The sequence below is a fragment of the Podarcis cretensis genome (assembly GCF_951804945.1).
Source record: "Podarcis cretensis genome assembly, chromosome: 5".
Taxonomy (NCBI): Eukaryota; Metazoa; Chordata; class Lepidosauria; order Squamata; family Lacertidae; genus Podarcis; species Podarcis cretensis.
Window position 1 is genome coordinate 61544473 of NC_137174.1, and position 20874 is coordinate 61565346.

Genomic DNA, 20874 nt, shown 5'->3' on the forward strand with positions numbered 1-20874 from the left:
CTGAGTTGTGTGAATGCTTTCTTAGGAACACTCACTCCCCCATTGGCAAATACATTTTTGTAAATTCCTAAATCTATAGTCTATGAGTTTGTGTATAGGGTGACAGATGCCAATGATTAAAAATAAAAAAGCTTACATACTTTTAAAAGGTATGTAGAAGAGGGGAGTTCTAGCAGGGCAATTTGTTATTAAGGGCTGAGGAAAGCTGCACCTGCCCAAAATTCCTCTTCTGTACAATCACTAAAGTCAAGGAACACCCTTTTGTTCTTAGTAGGTGGTAAAGAATACAGGAATGTTTTTGGGTGGGATCTTATCCACATGGTAATTGCTAGAATAGGCTGCAATAAAACCTAAATATTTCTTTGATTTTGACTTCATTTGTCCTACTTATCTTTTTTTGTCCAGTGTAGCCTGATTCCACAGTTCATCTTTTTTTTGTTTTGTTCTGCTCTATTAGCTGTTTCTAGCTGAAGTTATTCCAAAACTGGGAGAGAATTCCATTTTAATGTTGTTTGGATTTACCCTTAGAGCAGGCATGGAAAGCCTCCAGCCCTCAAGCCAAATTAGGCCCATCAAGAGTTCTGTGTTCTCCAAGCCATGCCAACCTGCCCCCCACCTGATATTTTAGATCAGTTGGGAACTCCTAAATACAGTAGAACCAATCCCTAGTGAAAGTTGCCATCAATCAGCTGATCAGTGGTGACTTTAAACCCTGCTGCATTTTTTTTGGTGGCATAGTAGGAACCCAACTTACACTTACATAGGAACCTCCTTTGTAGCTGGGCTTGAGTTCAAGCAAGGTTATAAAGGAAAAATGGGTCATCTCATGTCCTGGTAACAGGTGATTGACAGATGGCCAGTCAAAATGGCTTGCAGGGGGTGGGAGAGTTCAGGATCTGGGTTGCTGGCCCCACTTCTGCCTCGTAATTAGAGGATGAGAACCATATACAGTGGTACCTCGGGTTAAGTACTTAATTCGTTCCGGAGGTCCGTATTTAACCTGAAACTGTTCTTAACCTGAAGCACCACTTTAGCTAATGGGGCCTCCTGCTGCTGCTGCTGCCGCCGGAGCCCGATTTCTGTTCTCATCCTGAAGCAAAGTTCTTAACCTTAAACACTATTTCTGGGTTAGCAGAGTCTGTAAACTGAAGCGTATGTAACCTGAAGTGTATGTAACCCGAGGTACCACTGTATTGCCTGTTCTACGTAGTAGACACAAGGGATTTCTGTTCTGCTCTGCTTTGCTCTATTCTGTTCTTTCCATGATTCATTAATTCCTAGTTTTTCTTTCTTGCAGGAAGGACAGAATCCAGGTCCTCCACCATTGATACCAGGACTGGGACAGCATGGAGGCCCAGGCCGCCATGGCCCTCACAACCAAGGACCTGGTCCTAATAAAGGTAATTAAATTCACTTTTCCTTTAGAACAAATGGCATAAGCTCACTATTATTGCAAAGCAAGCTTTAGCACAATTCAGTGCTTTATAGTTCTTTGGGGCTTTAATCCATAGACTAAGTCAGGCAACATGTGTCTTTATTTTCGCTCTTACGATACGCTGGGTCTGGAATTCTCTCCCCCTGTAAATATGTTCATTCTCTACCCTAATGATTTTCTGGCATAGGTGAATATTTCCTTGTTTCTTCAGGTCTGGAGCAGTGGGTGGTGCTGATTTAGGAGAAATTGTGCTCTTTGTTGGGTTGTAGTATAATGTATACTGGTTTTAGGTTTATATTTTATGGTTGAAGGATTTCATTTTGTGATTTTTTTATTGTTACATTTTAGTGGAATAGTTTAAGGTGCTCTGTGAACCTTTAAGTTGAAAATGAGGGTACAAATTTACAAAATTAAATGATTAGTAGTGGCGCCCGCCCTGTGGAACGCCCTCCCATCAGATGTCAAGGAAGTAAACACCTATCTGAATTTTAGAAGACATATGACAGCAGCCCTGTTTAGGGAAGTTTTTAATGTTTAATCTTTTATTGTGTTTTTAATGTTCTGTTGGGAGCCACCCAGAATGGCTGGGGAAACCCAGCCAGATGGGCAGGGTATGTATGTATGTATGTATGTATGCATGCATGCATGAATGAATGAATAAATCATTGCCTTTTGGCACAGTAGGGACCAGTGCGACAAAAAGCACTCATATACTAATATATAATATACTAGTATATAATATAATATGTGTACCATTAAAACAGGTAAAAGTTTTATAAGAATATTTTGCTGATAGTTGTAACTTCATTGTCTGCACTTACGAAGTACATTCAGTTATACCTTTTATATTATTAATATTTTGTTACAAAGCACACACACATATTTCCTTTATCTTAAGGTGATTCTCGTGGGCCGCCAAACCATCACATGGGCCCTCTCTCAGAAAGGCGGCATGACCAGAACAGTGGTGGTCCTGATCATGGCCCTGAGAGGGGCCCCTTCCGAGGTGGCCAAGATTGGGGTGATGGTAGAGAAAATAGGGGCATGCCAGACAGAAGAGGACCTCATCCAGAGTTCCATGATGACTTTGATCGACCAGATGAATTTCGTGAAGACTTCCATCCAGACAAGCGATTTGGCCATCGCTTACGTGAATTTGAGGCACGGGGAGGCCCACCCCAAGAAGAGAAGTGGAGACGAGGTGGTCCAGGCCCACCTTTCCCCCCTGACCACAGAGAATTCAATGAGGGAGATAGCAGAGGTCCAAACCGTGGACCTCCTGGGCCTTGGGAGGGACGGAGACCTTCAGACGAGAGATTTCCTCGTGAGCCTGAGGATGCACGGTACCGAGGAAGAAGAGATGAAAGGTAAAAATCATACAGTTTTTATTATTTGATGATGAACAGTTATCTCCTGGTTTCATATTAAAAGAAATGAGCCTCATTTAAGTGAATTTGTACATTTTATGAAAAAAAAATCCTGTTTGTAGGAACTCATCAAATCATTTATTAATAAAATAAAATTATGAAAATGACATTCTACAAAGTTCAGTTTTCCTAAAGTGGGCACTAGGTCACAGCCAAGTGGACTCATAGAATCCAATTGCAGAGTTGGAAGGGATTCCGGGGGTCATTTAGTCAAACCCCCCTTTATTGTGGGAATCTCAACAAAAACATCCATTACGGATGGCCATCCAACCTCTGCACAAAAAACCTCTTGCACAAAAAACAAAGCTTGCTCCATCTTCCATGTGACAGCTCTTCAAATATTTGAAGATGGCTATCACCTCTCATCTCAGTCTTCCCTTTTCCAGGCTAAGCATACCCAATGCCCTCATACCCTTTCCAGACCCCTGATCATCCTAGTTGTCCTCCTCTGCACCCATTGCAGCTTGTCAATATCTTTCTTAAACTGTGGTGCCCAGAACTGGACACAGTATTTCAGGTGTGGTCTGACCAAGGCAGAATAGAGTGGTAATATTACTTCCCTTTATCTGGACACTATACTTCTGTTGATGCAGCCTATAATAGTAGTAGCTTTTTTTGCTGCTGCATCACACTGTTGACTCATGTTATGCTTGTGGTCCACCAAGACCCCTAGATCCTTTTCACTTGTACTGCTAGTAAGCCAGGTGTCCCGCACCCTATATTTGTGCATCTGGTTCTTCCTGCCTAAGTGCAGAACATTACATTTGTCCCTATTGAAATTTATTTTGTTACCTTGTGCCCAGTTCTCCAATCTGTTAAGGTCATTTTGAATTGTGATTCTGTCTTCTGTGGCATTAGCTACCTCTCCCAGTTTGGTGCCATCTGCAAATTTGATGAGTATCCCCTCAATTCCTTCATCTAAGTTGTCTATAAAGACCCTGAACAATAACGGGCCCAGGACAGAACCTTGCGGCACCCCACTTGTCACTTTTTTCAGGATGATGAGGAACTATTAATGAGTACTCTTTAGGAGTGAGTAGCAAGAGGCTTGGGTATAATAATTTAATTAGGATTATTGAAAAGCCACTTTTATTGATAATGACTTTCATACAACATAACATGTATTTAAATTTGACTGATTAAACAATTGGAAACCAGACAGCTAACTAAATAATATTCAACTGGTTGAAAACTTTAGTTTCTGATTCCTGGCAAAGGTACAAAGTAAATAATGTGTTTTAATAATACAATCCCATTCCAGCAATGCGGAGAAATTGGGCATTTTTTTAAGTAGTTTGAATTTCTGAATAGACAATGGAATTTTTCAGCATGGAGCTATATAGCTTCAAGTATATTCTTATGCTAATTTATATTTCTTTGGTTCAGCTATAGGAGAGGAACACCCTCAAGACATGAGGGCCGGGGATCCAGGGGAAGGGACAGCTTTTCTGGGCCTGACGACTTTGTGCCAGAAGAAAAGTTTGACTCCTCAGAGGATAACACAAGAGGAAGAGATCATGGTGGCCGGGGGCGAGGTCGGGGTGCTGCTAGAGGTAAGAGAGCTTTGATGGATAATTTATACTCAGCTGAGGAATGTATTGGTGCAGTTAGAATTTTTATAATTGTTCTTTGCATCGTTTGTCACTTCATTATACAGGGGGACGGAAAGGTCTGCTTCCAACGCCAGATGAATTTCCTCACTTTGAAGGAGGCCGTATGGATGGAAATCGAGAACCAGGTGAAAATATATTACTTTATGCAAGACTGACCACCATCAAATGTGCTGTCCCTTCTATTTTCCAGTTGCAGCTTAATATAGTTGTTACTGTACTTCATAAATAGCCTAATGGCATCTAGAAGCACTTCACCAGATTTTATATTAGCATTTATCTGAATACTGTATTACAAAAAGGGGGGAAAGCTGAATAGGCTACCATATGATCTTTCTTACTGCTTTTAATTCCTAGATAGATACAGGTACAGGTACATATACATGGAACTACAGATTAAAACTGGCCTGGATTTTCCTAGCATGATCCGATGGTCCTCAATCTGTTTTAGATTTCTCCAAAAAGTTTCTCCAGCAACCCCCTTCAGTTCCCTGTTGGGTAAGGGGTGGGAAATATTTAGCACTCTGGCAGAATCTGGCACACAAATTTCAACCAAACCTCATACATAAGAAGTTAATCAGCAACAGATTGCAGAAACTATCCCATTCTTACAGAGAAGGCAGATTATTTCAGAGAGACACATTTTTCCTTAATATAATGGACTGTACAGTTCAGATAATTGGTAATGAGACAAAGTTGCTTTCCCATCCTTGCTGGGTGCTGCAAAAGAGGTTTCCCTTTCTCAGTGCCCAGCATGCAAATGCAGAGGAGGTTCCTGTAAAGCAAGAATGAGCTCTGCTGCTTGAAGTTTTTGATAAGGGAGGGGTGGAAAGTGGTACTCATGAACCATAGAAAACCACATTTTTACCATAATCTACTCCCCCAGTCTCCTTCAGTAGCACCAAGAGTTTGGTGATTTTTCTGCAAGCACTGTTCTTGTTCCTTTCTCACAAGAAATATGTCCATTGCCTGTTTCCCTATCAATCTCTATCCCTTCTCTGTCTAACGAAAGCAGAAAGTACAATCTCTACAGCAGCTCGCCTGGGGTGGAAAGGGGGTAGAACCTTCACCATCAGAGATAGTGGAACAGGAATTATTTGTGTGCTTAACTAAGAAAAGACAATGAGCCATCTTCCTGAGGTAAATTGGATGCTACAAAACATTTATTTTGTTGTAATATTTACAAAAGATATTGCTAGAAGGGGTTCCAAGAAGAGATTCATTGCTGCACTGTACCAAAATTGGTCCCTCTTGATTTTTTTCCCCATCATGGTTAGGTCTCCGCCAGGATCATCCACCTCATGATGGTCATTCTCCAGCAAGTCGAGAACGTTCTTCCTCAATCCAGGGAATGGACATGGCATCACTGCCACCTCGCAAGCGTCCTTGGCATGATGGACCAGGAACCTCTGACCATAGAGAAATGGAAATTCAAGGCGGGCCTCCAGAAGAGAGGGGAAAGGGTAAAACATAATTCTTTGAGATTAGAGAATTGTCTCTAGAAATTTTAATTTCAAATATTAATGGAAATATCAATTTGGAAAATGTTGATTTATTTTATTTTTTACTGCATTGATATCAAAATTCCTATACGCAGTGCTAATTTTCCCTACCAATTATCTTTAACTCTGCACTGTTTCTGCAGTGGAACAGGAGGCAGGAAACTGAGACACCATACTTTGATCCTCTGTATTGCATGACTGGAAAGCAAACAAACTAGTGCATTTTCTTACTTTAGTTTGCAATATTTTTATTCCAGGGCGTGGGAAGTCAGGACCTTCACAGAGAATGTCAAAATCTGGGAGGTCCAGCTCTTTGGATGGAGAACACCATGATGGATATCATAGAGAAGAACCCTTTGGAGGACCTCCAGGAGGCAATAACCCTTCCCGAGGGAGGAGTGGGAGTAATTGGGGAAGAGGAAGTAACATGAACTCAAACCAGTCAAGGCGAGGAGGTTCTCGAGGTGGCGGAAGGGGTCGATAGAAGAGGTTATGACTGGGCAAGTCCCAGTCTTTCTAGGACAGTATTTAAATACACCTATTGCAGAATCATTGAGAAAGTAATTCTGCAATCCCACAAACCTGGACTCTATGAATGGAGATAAATGAATGTGCATTAGTTCCTAAGAAGGTCTATTCAAAGATTAAATGCCAGCTAGTAATGCCATCACAACTACCTTTGTTTCATTCTCCTTGCCATCCCAGTCCCTCATCACTTCCATATTTCTTGCATTGATTTTTGAAGATAAAAGCTGGATGTTTTTTTAGTGTTGTGAGACATGGAGCACCTCCACAGATTTCAGTTCATGTCCAGAAGAACTTGTTTCTATATGTACAGTTGTCAGGAAAAAGTTGAGTTGTTTTTGTATGAATACAGAATGCAATTTGTCCAAAAATTAACAAACGGAGTTTGTGATTTTTTATATACATATTTTCACATCTTCCCTCTGTCATTCCCCACACAGTATCTTTCATGTAGTATAAACTGATGCATAAACTGCATTCTTGTCTCTGGATACAAAAGCATCCAGTGGTCAGAATCTTGGCAACTTACTACTGTTATACTGATCTTGAGGGATATCAAACAGAAGCAAAATTTCACAAAACAAGACGTTATTTGAACAATCAGTTCCCCCAAAATTTGTGTGAATGTATGCAGTGTCTATATTTGCCATTCACTGTGGACAAAGAGTCACTGGAATTAAGGTATGAGTTGCAGAAACAATTCCTTGAGCAATCTTCTGACACAATCTTGAAAGTGCAATTTCAACAGCTAATATTACCAAAGTTTTGGATTCTGGCTAGTAAAGAATACCCAGAATTGGCAGGTGAAGCTATTATCCATATTTCTCAACAATAAAAAAGGTAAAGGTACCCCTAACCATTAGGTCCAGTCGTGACCGACTCTGGGGTTGCGACGCTCATCTCACTCTATGGGCCGAGGGAGCCGGCGTTTGTCCGCAGACAGCTTCCGGGTCATGTGGCCAGCATGACCCTTAAAAACAAAACAAGAAACAGTTTAGCTGAAGGAAAGGAGTTGCTTTTCTAATATCACCCCTTACTGGAATGAAATCTGGAAGAACAAACATGCTCAGGTGTTCCACTGAAAGTGTCTTTAAAAACAACAACATTGCTTTTCAAAAGCTTTTCTGTCTTTTTGCTAAAAGTCATTAGTGTTATTAATTATTATTATTATTATTATTACTAAATAAGTAAACTATATATATTGCTCTAAATTATTTTAGGATTATTAATGTACATTATTGGCATTATTAAGTATAAATCAAAAGTGAAAGTGGGTGCCATGTTGCAGGTTTGGACTTGGAAGTGGGTCTTGGGTCTGGACAAGTTTAAAACCACTAAGGGTTATACTGCATACCAAACATGGGGGGGGGGGGTGGGAATCACTGAGCCTTAAGACTTCTGTCACAAGGAATCAAGACTCCTTGGCCTAGGCTTTAATTATTCAATTTTATTAACAAAAATGACACACTGTACATATCTGCAAAGCAAGTGAACGTAAAGCACATACTGTACATGTTTCTCCATTTCTCTTTGGTAGACAGTTTATTCCAATAGTGAAGCCTACCCAACTGTAGAAGAAAAGAACTAGAAAACAGCATTCTGGTGAAGTTTATTTTGTGCTTTTAAGTTTTGTTAAGTCTTTGTAGACATATGTCTACAGAGAAGACATATGCAGTCTCTACGTTATGCTGGTACATTTCTCAAGAGATGATCTGGCAATATTAAAATATCTGAAAACCTTTTAGATGTGGTCAGTGCAGAGACAATACTGGTTCCAGCTAGCTCTGGGAATGCCTGCTCCTTCCACCTCAACCACAGTTAAATGGGAAATACACATAGCAATCTTAAGCACAGTTATAACCAACCATCTAAAAAAAACCACACACACACCAGTAAAATATTGTTTTCAGCCCCTATTTAGATCTGAGGTTTTTTTAATGTCATTCAAATCAGTTTCACTTCTGAAAGTGCTATCAGCTAGTTCTGTAAACACTTCTATTGAGACCCAAAATACTTCAAAATAAGTTTGCAAAAACTGAATCTAACCTTTCTTTCAAATGACAAGGGACTGAACAACTATGTATCAACATGAATACAAAAATGTACACTAATATAAAAACCAATCACTTACAGCCCAAATCTAATGTGCCCTCCCAATGTTGGTGGCTTGTGGGAAGATAGAATACTGTGCTTGTTACTTCCTGACAGCAAAGAGATGTGCTGCTGGTTTACAGGGTGGGGGCTCTAGTATAGTGCAGGCTCCACCTTTGATGGGTGGAAAGCCAGCAATAAGACGTGAAATGGGTCAGGATGCCAGGGCTCTGGATCCTGTGCTTCCTCTGAGAGGCTTGATCCGTAGGCTTCTCAGCTATGCTAGCCTGGAGCTGGCACAGCAAAAATTTAAGAAAGAAAACCCCCTTCCACCCTGGCAAGCAAAAGCAGCAGAGTATGAGATAAAGCACCCTCTGCTCTATTGATATCAGGGCAGGGTTAGCCTACCTGTTAGGCTATGTACTTCGTTGTAAGTCCCTTTTAACTCAGCAGGGCTTCCTTCTGAGTAAACAGGATTGCACTGTTAAATGTGCTCTACAATGTGTCATGCTAATTAACACTATTTTTTAAAGTCCCAATTAAAAGATTTCAGAATATTTTTATCACACAATTTAACAACACTTAGCACCATTTTGATTCAGATCTGCAGCATCTGCCATAGCCTGATTTCACTACAATGCAGGACCCACAAATCTCAAGTTTGAAAATGTAAACAAATAGGCCATCTTAATAGCAGATCACAACCTAAAGCCATAATCCTATGCATTTATTTTTTTAAAAAGTCTCACTAGGACTTGCTTCTAGTAAACATGCACAGGATTGGGCTGTACATCAAGTAGTCAAAGTATCTATTCAGACATAAAGGTAAAAGGTAAAGGTACCCCTGCCCGTACGGGCCAGTCTTGACAGACTCTGGGGTTGTGCGCCCATCTCACTTAAGAGGCCAGGGGCCAGCGCTGTCCGGAGACACTTCCGGGTCACGTGGCCAGCGTGACATCGCTGCTCTGGCGAGCCAGAGCCGCACACGGAAACGCCGTTTACCTTCCCGCTGGTAAGCGGTCCCTATTTATCTACTTGCACCCGGAGGTGCTTTCGAACTGCTAGGTTGGCAGGCGCTGGGACCGAGCAGCGGGAGCGCACCCCGCCGCAGGGATTCGAACCGCCGACCTTTCGATCGGCAAGCCCTAGGCGCTGAGGCTTTAACCCACAGCGCCACCTGCGTCCCTATTCAGACATACTAGCTACTAAATTACTTTCAAGTTTTACACTTCATGTCCCACACTGATGCAGCATTTGTGTTTGACGATAGTGCTCTAACATTCCCACTACAGCAAGAAGCCTTTCTCAGTAACGTACTTTTGAACTGGAAGTTATTTGCATATCATTTTTTATTGTTGTCAAAAATGTTTTATTGAGAGCTACAGACTTTGAAAAACTAATACTTTAACATTTGGCTGCAAACTCTAAGCCATTTTGCAAGGCTTACTTTACTGACTTCAAATAACACTAAGAGCCACAATTAAGAGGCAGCTTCAATGGTTAGTTTTAAAATTACATTATAGCAACTTACACTGCCAAAGTGTAGTGCTTGCAGCTGCTGTTGGTTTAAGTGGTTTACAGATTACATTTGTGGAGCAAAATGAACTTTACTCAGGTGATTTTGGTAGTGCATATTGATATATTAAATATGTCTATGTGATACCCATCCATCACACCACTTATCAATACTTCTAAGCTGTAGCAAGAACTAGGAGCCTGTGCAGTTCAGATTCAACCCATGGGCTTACAAAATCTTCAATGCAAACATGGAATAAGTTATGACAGAATCATATATGACAGATAGCCCCATGATCCAGAGAAGTTGAGGATAATCAGGCACAGCTTTTTCACATATATTGTGATTTCCCAAAGTCACAACAAAAGCATAACCCATTATGGCAGAATTAGGCCCCATGTCTATATTATACTTGTCTTTAAAATCACTAGTGTGAACTTCAGCAGTCTCATGGTCATGCCGTTTTGAATATGATCAGACATAGAAGTCATTGCTTGAATAGGAAGTATGCTGGAAGTCAGCCCAAGAAAGAACTTGTGTTATGGATAAACAAAGTACTATATATACTGATACTGCTGAGTTTTAGTAAGGCAAGAGGTTACATGGCAATTGGGAATGTTATGATGCTAGGGAACTGAATGGAAGCAAATCACAACAGCTTCCAAATTTATTTCCTGCTCTGGCTCTGAAAAGATGAAGAGACAAACTGATGATTTAGACCATCTCATTTTAAAAGAGTTTAAGGTTCAACTACTCATTACCGAAATCACACTTTTTGAGCAGCTTCTTCTGAAGGAAAAAGAGCTGATCAGGCAAGTAGTAAATAGCAACTTCTCTTACCCCCTACCATGCATCAGAGGCTGGAAAGGGTAAGGAACCACCCAGTCAGTAAACCTCTAACACATACACACCAGAGTAGCCATCTCATCCTCACTCAGTTGTGCTCTTCCTCTGGATGGTGCAGAGATGGGGACTGAACCCAGCATAGTTAATAGCAAGTGGGAATGTCATTCTTGCTACTATCATATAGTCTTTCAGCCACTCTAAGCAGCAAGAGACAGGCAAGTGAGGCTTGCCACTACTTGGGACAGACCATTCCAGAAGAAATGAACTATCTGCTTGTACTCTCTCTTTAAGCAGCGCAACAAAACAGAAGTGACATCATTGAAAACACTTTCATAAAAGCATGTTTGATATATTATGCAGTTGGGTTCTAAGACAAAGAGATAGGTCTGGCATCAATGTGCACCCTCAGGGAATATTCCAACACATACTTGTACACTTGGCTGGATCTGCCTATTAAAAAAAAAACCCTCATCACCTGCCGCTGAGAGGGCATCGTGAGTGGTTTCAGAGAGCAAGGGGAGACACAAAAAGACCTTTATCCAGTACCACCTTTAAAGCCCTTAATTGGTTCAATTGCTTGAGTAGCTTGTTCAGCCAAGTTCATACACCTTTGTTGCAATTAACTTCAACTATCCTTTTCAACTGCCTTGTGCGAAGGATGCAGTGTCCCGGTAAGGTTACTCAAGTGCTCCTCTGCCCTCGATTCGAAAAGATAAACAGTAAAGAAACGTTATCCTACAAAATGCCCCATGGGCAGTCGGGTCTGGCCTGGAGACGACATCCCGTGCTGCGCGTTGGTTTGGAGACGGGCAAGGGGCTCTTTACCACAGACATCGATCTTGTTTTCCCACGTCCATGAAGGGCTTCGCTTCGACGACCGTCCTCACACGGGCAGAGTTTTCGACACGCTGCGTCGCACGGCGCCGCCCAAGAATCCGCCGACATAGCGCAGCCCGGTAGTCCCGCCAGGTACCGAAGACAGCAAGTAGACTCCGCCGGCTCCCAGCTGGACAACGGCCCCCAGCGTGGTGAGCAGGGTGCTGCGGAGCCCAAGCGCCGCGTACAGAGTGCCGCCCACCGAGGCTAAGTAAAGGAGGGCCAGGCCGCGGCGGTCGGGCTCGCCCAGGAGGCGGCTCGGGCCCCGTAAGAAGCCCGCGGCGCCCAAGGCGAAGGTGGAGCCCAGCGACCAGAGCAGCGCGAACTTGCGGAGCAACAGGAGCGACCCGTAGAGAGCGGCGAGGCCGAAGCAGAGCGCGGCCAGCAGCAGGCACAGCGCGCTCCCCACCAGCCGCTGCCAACGGGACAGACCCGTCGGCAGCCACGGATCCGGCTCCGGCTCGGCTGCCCACGGCCACGTCTCCGTCGCGGGGAAAGGGTTGATCCGGCCCAGCCAAGTCCCCAACCCCGAGCCGGGCTTCTCCGCCTCATCTCGCGGCGGGTTCTGGGGCGCCGACAGGGCCGCCGAGCTGCCGCCCGCCTTGGACTGAGCTAAGTACTCCTGCAATTGCCGGTTTAGATCCGCCATCTTGGAGAGAAGGCGAAGGGCCTTTTGGGAAAGCGCCGGGGTGGGAAGGCAGTTGCCGATTGGTCAACTGTCGGCCGGAGTAATGCACTTCCGTGGTTTCTCTTGTCGCCAAGGGAATAGGGTTTGCGTCATCAAGGACTTGGGTCTACTTTTTCCTTTAGAGACGCTGAACTATAGAGATATGAAACTTAGAGAGTGACCATCATCCGGAGAAGAAACGCCAGTCTCTTTGGACTTTGTTTTCCCCTTCCCCAGGGCGGAATTGAGAGCTGGCGGGGGCGGGTTCTAGAATTTTACTATCGCTGTGATAAGGCTGTGATTCAGTCAGAAACAATTACGTAGCGGTAACAAAGAAAGAAATGTTTGCTCTATCTTATTGTAAAAGTTCTGTAACGGTATGCTAGTTTAACTGAAGTCATTTATTACAACAGCAGCTCCTCTTTGGGATGCCTCCCTGATTTCATTTGCCATGTCAAGATCACTATGAGCAATTTGGTCATGGGGCAGGGGTGGCAACTTGAATAAAATATTGGGGGTCCAGGTAAGCCCTGCCCCACATATGACCCGGTGAATGCACACTATTTGAATAGTAATGCCCATCAACTTGAGGCCCCCTCTATAGTTCTGCGCCCTTCTCATTCCTATAGAGGTTGGGTTTGGAGATACAGTAAGTGACCTACTGATTCTCTCCATTACATCAGGCTTCTGTTATGCCCACAGTGCTGTCTTATCAGTGCTGTCCTGCCTGCTCATCTTGGCTCAGAGGCTTCCAGCTTTTAGCATATAAATGGTGTCTTACCTTCAAACGTATTTACCAGTTGCATTTCAGCCCTCTCTGAATTGCAACCATGTCCCCTTGCACTCTCGATATCTGCCACTCCCTAACTTGAGGATGTTAAATAAGAAGAATGCGCGAAGATTAGTTTCAATAAGGGCAATAAGCTTGTCCTGAATAACGGCTGCAGATCTGAGAGGTTTATTGTTGAAAGGATAGCGCAGAGATTCTAGCATAACATTAGGTGGGAGAGGCATGTAATGGACTTCTGTGACTGCCCCTGAACGACCATAATAAGGATAAACCGAACAGCTTTAGGGGGGTCTTCGTAGTCTCCGCTGTCCCTTTGGGGCTGCTCCCACTGCGGTGCTTACACGATGGGTTTCCATTCCCTACTCAGCCTACGGAGCACCAACAGCCGCGCCTTTAGCTCCCTACATGTCCCTCTCTTTCCCGCAAGCTTGGCTCGTGCCCTGCCGCCCAAGCGCTCCCACCGCCTGGCCCGCCCACCGGCCGGCCACGGCTATTTCATTATTTATTATTTCATTCCCTTTCTAGGAAAAGTATGTGCTGGGCCGAGCCGAGGGGCGGGAAGAGGAGGCAGCCCGTCTTCTGGAGGCGTTGGGGGGCGGCCCGCCACCGCGGCTGACCCAGGGCGGAGGACAGGCGAGAGCCAAGCGGGCCGGGCGCTGCTGCCTGAGCCGGGGACCGAGTGGCTCTAGAGCGCGGCGGGTCTCGTCCTCTCCTCACTTGTCAGGACAGCCGCTGCCGCCGCCTCAGCGCGGGGCCGGGAGCCGCCATGACGGGCAGGTAGGAACTGAGCAGCAGGAGAAGCCCTCGGGGTCCCCTCGCCAGCGCCGGCGGTGAGGATGGGCGGAGAGCGACTCCGCGGCCTCTGGCTCTCAGAGCGGGCAGTTCAGCCCCGTTTCCAGTCGTGAGCCTTCCCGCCGCCGGCAGCCCCCTCCTGGCCGGTGATATTATCACTTGCACGCTCGGAGCAGCCCTTGGGAGTGCCCAGAAATCGACCAGCTTAGCTGCTCAGGCTTTTCGCCCTTCCCTTCGGGATAAAAAAAATGAAATGATGTCAGGGAGGTGTTTACGAATTGGGCTTTCCACGGAATTTGAGGCCGTCTTTTTTTTATTGCTGCAAACCGCTTTGTTAGGCCTTTTCAACATACAGCCCCTGAAAGATTCCTGTTCCACAATGCGTCCTTTTTAGGGTGCCCAAGACTCGCTGTTGCTTCTGCTACAACAGACTAACCCCACCCTGGAATGTGTGACGCTTGTCATTTTTGTTTTAATTGTTTGGTTCAGTAGTGTACTGTATATATATGCAAAGCCCAGACACTTAGCTGCTACTGGGCATGTGAAGGAAATAATGAAGGGAGCATCTCTCCAGCAAGGGCAGAGTGAACTTCCCTCAAGGAGGGACCGCAGAGAACTGGCAAAACAAAAGATGGTTTGGGTACAGAAATATTGTAACAATGATAAAACCATCAAAGAGCCTTGTGGCAAATTAAAGACTAACAAGTTTATTATGACGGGAGGTTTCATGAACTCAAGCCCACTTTGCGAGATGCATGAAATTTAGTTGGCAGGTATAAAGGAGAAAATTTCAAGGTGGGAGTTGAATAGCAATGAGATGCAAAAATTGCAGTCAGTGAAAACTAGAGTTAAAATATATGTTTAAGGACCATGCCCAGAGGCAAATCTAGATGCTCTGCCCCTGTGTCATTCTGTTTACACTAGAACAGGATCTAATAATGGCATCAATACCAGGGGTTTATTCACCTAGTGAGATTTATACTATCATCTGCCAACAGTACCCTTCATAGGACAGACAGGTCAGTCTGATAATTTAAATGGTAATATCCATAAATCAGTGAGAGAATATTTCCACCTCTCAAGTCACTCTGTAACTGACCTTAAGGGTGACCATTCTGCAACAAGAAACAATACAACATGAAACTGCTAATTCATCAATAAGTTCAGTGCCATCACTTATGGGTGAACTTGAAAGAAAGGATTTTTATCACACTGTGTGTGTGAATTAACTTACCATTATCAGGATATGACTTTCTTGTCAATGGTTTTCAGCCATACTACAGGAGTTAATCTTAGCAATTAGCACCAATCTGCTACTGCAAAAAGTGTACATATTTAACATATATATATTTAAGTTCATATTTTTATTGTAATTTTTTGCATCTCATTGCCATTCAACTCCCACCTTGCAATTTTATTCTTTTTATACCTACCAACTTTCACTTTATGCATCTGAAAAAGTGGGCATGAGTCCCAAAAACCTTATGTCATGTTACATTTGTTATTCTTTTAAGGTGCCATAAGATTCTGATTGTTTTCTTGCAAGGAATTAACACAGCTGCACCTCTGTAACTATAATTAGACATTAATTGCTAGTGTGAGTGACCATCCTGTGAATGTTCCCCATGTTATCTGTCCCTTGAATAGATGTAGGTAGGAAGAAGAGTGGATTGGAGATCCCAATTCAGTTTTGTGTTTTATGCATCCCATCTATTGCTTTCTGCATGGTTTTCTGTGGTCCCTAACATTTAGGGCAGGAGGAATCAGAACTTATTTCCCACCCTGTGTAAAACTAATCGGGACAAATGGAGCACTGACCACATAATTCTATGCATGTTAACTCAGAAGTAAGTCCCACTATGTTCATTCGGGCTTACTCACAGGTAAGTCTGTATAGAATTGCATTTGAATGTGTTTCATAACTTGATTTTATTTCCCAGTTCTTTGGGCTCCCTGTAGCTCAGGTGGAAAAGTTATAATGATTGATTATTACCAGAATGAATTAAAGGAAGCATGTGTTTAACTTTCTCATACTCACCTGTTTGATTATATGGCTATTTTGTTAAGTAACTAAAAGGAGGGAAAGCTATAATAATTTATAGTTACACAAAAACAAGACATGATTGTTAGAATTAGATTCTTAACAGTGTATTTTTTAAAACAGGTCTTATGAAAGACTTTGAAAATATAAGTTTGTTGAAGAATCCAGTTTGCTGATTATAGCTTTTCCTCCTTTTAGCTACTTAACAAAATAGCTCAGGTGGAAAAGTTATAATGATTGATTATGACCATTCTATGAAATGAACTGATACTCAGCTGTCCTTCCATTTTCTCCCAAAAGCAACCTTGCATAAGCAGTGTAAGTTCAAGATTGATAAGGAATTGTTTAGGAAGTACTTGAAACAAGATCAGGTATTCAGGGTCAGATGAATTTCTTTATAAAATACTAAAGGAACTGGCAGGTCTTGTCTCAGAAGTTATTTGTATCATCTGAGAAATTGTGGAGAACAGGTGAGGTGCCACAGAACTGTAGAGAAAGTTTGTTGTTGTTGTTGTTTTATCACTTATATGCCAAAGTGGCATGTTGTCTCAATCCTCAAAAATGGGGAAAAGGAAAATTTGGAAAACTATAAACTATAGAGTTGATTTTATAAGGTTAAAGTCAGATCAGTGCCTGGTTGAGATACTGCTTGGGAACTACAGAAATGCCACTTTGGGTTGTAGGATAGAGAATGCAGGATATAAATGTAAGAAATTTAATATATTAAGAAGTCCATTTGTGAGCACTTTGATAATAGAAGACAGCATTGATTTTTCAAAAATGTGTATTGTTGCTAAACTTAGTACTTTTTTGAACATATTATTAGTTTAGTGGATTGTGGGAATGCTTTTGCATATAAATTATCTTTATTTCAGCAGAATGTTTGACAAAGTTGATGATGATATTTTCATTAGCAAACAGCTTAATGTCAGGTGATTCCCAGAAGGTTGGGAAATTGTTCAGAGAGGGCTAATGGAAATAAGTTTCAAGTGGGGTGCTGCAGAGCTTTTCCTTTGACCCAGTACTCCTTAATGTTGGAATCAATGACTTGGATGAAGAGGTAGAAGGCATGCTTATCAGATATGTGGATGACACAATACTGGTGAGGATACCTAACACATCTTAAATAAAATTCAAAACAACTTTTATCAAATATCTCACCTGGTGTCTTCATTAAACATCTTTAGGCACCAGGTGAAAACATTCCTCTTCAACCAGGGCTTTGTCTGGTTAACATTCTAGGTCCTTTAAATGCGTTTGTAGAAGGGATGTTATTGGTTTGGATCTTGTTTTTATGATGTGTGTTGTACTTTTGTTTTGTATTTTTATGCCCTGAGATCTTCAGATGAATGGCAGTATATAAATTTAATAAAATTTTAAAAAACCAGAAAAAATTACAAAATGAAATTCAATAGCGACAAATGCAAGATTCTAGATTTAGGCTAGTTAAATAAATAAAATATCCAGGTACAGGATATGGGATACCTGACTTGGCAGTGGCACATGTGGAAATAATCTTGGAATTGTAGTCAATCACATGTTGAAACGAGCTATTTGTGTGCTGTGGCTGCACAAGAGGCTAACATGATTTTTGGCAATACAGTATTAACAGAACCGTAATTTCCAAGCCACAGAAAGTAATAGTTCTACTGCATGCCACAGTCACACTTTCTCCTGAGCGCTGTGTCCATTTTGGGGTGCTGCACTTTAAGAAGAGCATGGACAAACTGAAAAAGGTTGAGGAGGGCAACAAAATGATCAGCAGTAAGGAAAATAAGGAATAGATGAACTGTGTATGTGTAGTCTGAAGAAGGAAAGACTGAGAGGAAACATTGATAGGGCTCTTTCAATACCTGAAAGGCTTCCACATAGAAATAGGAGACTTGTTCTACTTCCTTAGAGAACAGGGGTAGACCTAATGGGCTTAAATTACAGGTGAGTAGATTTCAGCTGAACATTAGGCAAATGTTTTGATGGTAAGAGCAGTTTGACAACAGAACTAAAGTGGGTTTGACCTCACTGGAGGTCTTCAAGTAAAGGCTGGACAGTCATCTGTTGGCAAAGTTGCCACTTTAGATTTCCAGGCACTCACCAGCTTTATGATTCTGTGACTAATGGATTGAGAGAGGGATTAAGGCTGCATTATTACAGTATATGCATAAGCCAGGTGCACTAGGCCAATATAATGTTCACCTCCATATCTTTGAGTGGAATTAGCAGGTGCAAAACCAAAGGTACTTAATTTCAGTACTCCCTGCTTGAAATATTTGGACCCATTGTTCTGAAAGATAATTAAGAAAGCTATTGTTTCCGTGTTTAAAAATGTTAAAAAGCAGGTAGAATATAGGAGGGAGTGATTTTTGCCAGTACTTTTTTGTCATTTTTATGAAATAGATTTTGGAATTGTCATTTCTTACTTATAATACATCTAATTATGCATCTGTGCTTGGTTGGGATACTGGGAAACTTTTCTGCTACTTGTTTGTGCTTCTTAATTTAAAGGACTGGTTTTCTGCATTGTTGGATTTTGCTACTTTTTCTTTTTTTGGCTTGGATTTTTATATAGCCAGAATCAGCAATAGTAAGCATAATCACACATAATTTTCAGTATATGAAAAAAGTTGTTTTTTTAAAGGAGAAATAAGTTTAGGGGGGTTAGACTAGATGACCCTCATGTCCCTTCCAACTCTACGATTTGATGATTCTGAGGTTAGGGAGGTCTGGATCATCCAAACAATATAAATGCTAGTCATGACTCCAGCTTATGTAATGTGATCTCCCTAAAGTGGGCGTGGAATTAGTTGTGTAAAGGAACAGCTTGAGTCTGTAACACTACTGCATCTCAGAGAGAACATAGTGGGGAATGGAATGTAAAGTATGTTTCTTTTCTCAGCTTATTGATATTCTGACTTTATGTGGCTTTTGAAGTAAGCTTCAAAGCTAGCCTGCTGTTTTCCAGCATTTGTTTTCCCAAGTGGCAATCCGATCACTAGGTAATATAGAATTGTGATGGAACTGGTCAAAGAAGACTGATACGAAGGAGTCTATTTCAGCAAGTAGTCTTCAGTATTAATTACTAAACAAATTTGGTGGGGGGGGGGGTTCTCTCAAATTCAGTTTTTTTGATTCTGTGATTTTAGTAAAGGAATCAAGGTAAAAAAAAATCAAGATTTTTTAAATTTTAGTTCTTGTTCAAATGACTCTGAACAAATTACACTAATTCCATACTTGAAGAAAAGAAGGAAGATGTTGAATAGTTACAGTGCAGCAGCTGCTGCATAAGAAGCACGGACTTGTTCTTGTAGTATTTCTGATAAAAGCAGTTATCCGAAGAAACTGCTTCCTTGAACCTACAGTGTTATTTGTGGACTGCTCTTCAGTTATCCTCATACAGCTTTTCTACCCAGAGGTAATGAATTCCATGGCTGGCGTGAAACTTCGGGGGCTAGCATCTTCCAAACTCTATCAACGCCGGCAAGATCGTCTGAGTGGCACAGGGTCACTATGGAATGATGGGAAAGACAGGGCAGCTGGGATATTTAGGTAGGTTATTTGGATAGCTGTTTTAGATTAATGGTCTCGGATTATTGCAATGTTTCCTTTGAAGCAGGAAGGAAGGCAAAACTAGACAGGCTGACACGACTGTGTTTCAGTTTCCACTCTTTGTTTGAAGAGGTATCTTTGGCTCTGGTATTAACAGTTCTGAACAATAGCAGGAAAACAACCATGGGAACTTTTGCCTCCTTGGTGATGCTGGGCAGGCTAACAATGTGGGAGTTGTAGGCACCACATAAACAAAAGCTAAGGCGCTGTGTAGTCTTAATAGTCTTGTGAAAGTTCAAGCTTTTGTTGACACCTGGAACAAACCAATACTTTTATACCACCTGAAATAAGTCTTTTCCATTGTAAATAGTTTTCTATGTTATTTTTTTCTTTCTTTTCATCATATATTGAATTGTCATACTGAAAAAAGAATAGGGATTTGCCCTTCCCTTAAGATCTCTAAAGCAGGGCAAAGTTCAGCAAGCACAGTGTTTCCTGTCTTTGTGATATGTCCCCATTGAATTTCGGTGGTATTCAAAATTCTTACAAGAAACAATACCCTTATCCCCTCTGGAACATGATCATATGCAGGATAAATTAAATAAACACGTTGATACCTATAATCACCTAGAAGACTCCTGCTCAATTAGGCTTTTAATTTTTTTGCCAAATAGTCGTCAACTCATGTCTATTGCAGGGTTGCCATATTTCAAGTGAAATCCAGACAAAAATTCATTGAGCTTTTATTGGAAGGAGCAAAGTTGTTGAGCTTTTTTTTTTGGGGGGGGACCATTGTTTCGCATAACATAAAGCTATTTCTGCTACAAGGGTTCACTGGATTGCATTTGGTCTGGTAGTAGAACCAGAAGGCTTTTCTTTTGTTCTAAGCAAATAATGTCTGGTCTGAATTGCACTAGGCTGTAGGCTCTGTGTCTTAATCTCATTTCCCATAGTAATTCATACACTAAAACGTTTCTGTTTTCGTGACTCACTTACATCCCATATGAAAATGTGTGGTTTTGGTTCATGAGAGGGTACTGCTTTAGATGCAGGGGAATTAAAGGGGAAGATTCTACAATAGGAGACAGGTTCATTTACTGAGATACTCTGGAAAAATACTGAAATAATTCAGAAGGGGAAGAATTGTAGATAAAATGGAAAGTGTAGGGCAGTGCTTTTCAAATTGTTCCACTCTCTGAGAGATGTTTGAGCA

General features: G+C 42.0%; 3 protein-coding genes and 1 long non-coding RNA gene across 5 annotated transcripts in view; 2 read left to right on the forward strand and 2 right to left on the reverse strand.

Annotated features, from left to right (window-relative positions):
• WDR33 (WD repeat domain 33) overlaps nt 1–6878 on the forward strand; it is a 54140-nt gene extending 47262 nt beyond the window's left edge. Inside the window, exons 17-22 of the mRNA XM_079978483.1 lie at nt 1298–1400; nt 2334–2802; nt 4249–4415; nt 4520–4600; nt 5750–5935; nt 6232–6878. Of these exons, the coding sequence (XP_079834609.1) occupies nt 1298–1400; nt 2334–2802; nt 4249–4415; nt 4520–4600; nt 5750–5935; nt 6232–6458 (1233 nt within the window). The 3' untranslated portion in view covers nt 6459–6878. The remainder of the gene's footprint in view (nt 1–1297; nt 1401–2333; nt 2803–4248; nt 4416–4519; nt 4601–5749; nt 5936–6231) is intronic.
• Nucleotides 6879–7931: 1053 nt separating this feature from the next.
• On the reverse strand, nt 7932–9519 carry LOC307217374. The gene is made up of 2 exons (XR_013839586.1): nt 8596–9519; nt 7932–8549 (listed from the first exon to the last, which is right to left on the reverse strand). It is a non-coding gene; the product is annotated as an uncharacterized lncRNA (long non-coding RNA).
• A 402-nt stretch (nt 9520–9921) lies between these two features.
• SFT2D3 (SFT2 domain containing 3) lies at nt 9922–12872 on the reverse strand. Its single transcript, XM_079976942.1, has one exon. The coding sequence runs from the start codon at nt 12475–12477 to the stop codon at nt 11836–11838; it is 642 nt and encodes a 213-aa protein (XP_079833068.1). The 5' UTR covers nt 12478–12872; the 3' UTR covers nt 9922–11835.
• A 288-nt stretch (nt 12873–13160) lies between these two features.
• The window catches only part of LIMS2 (LIM zinc finger domain containing 2), a 30537-nt gene continuing 22823 nt past the window's right edge, over nt 13161–20874 (forward strand). The window contains exon 1 of one of the 2 annotated variants that reach the window (XM_079976916.1): nt 13161–14062. In XM_079976916.1, the coding sequence (XP_079833042.1) occupies nt 14052–14062 (11 nt within the window). In that variant the 5' untranslated portion in view covers nt 13161–14051. Of the gene's footprint in view, nt 14063–18769; nt 19662–20874 lie in introns of those variants that run through there. The other variant, XM_079976915.1, reaches the window with a different exon arrangement.

Excerpts from the sequence above, each read along its gene's own strand:
- SFT2D3 (XM_079976942.1), bottom strand. The coding sequence starts at position 12,477 with ATGGCGGATCTAAACCGGCAATTGCAGGAGTACTTAGCTCAGTCCAAG.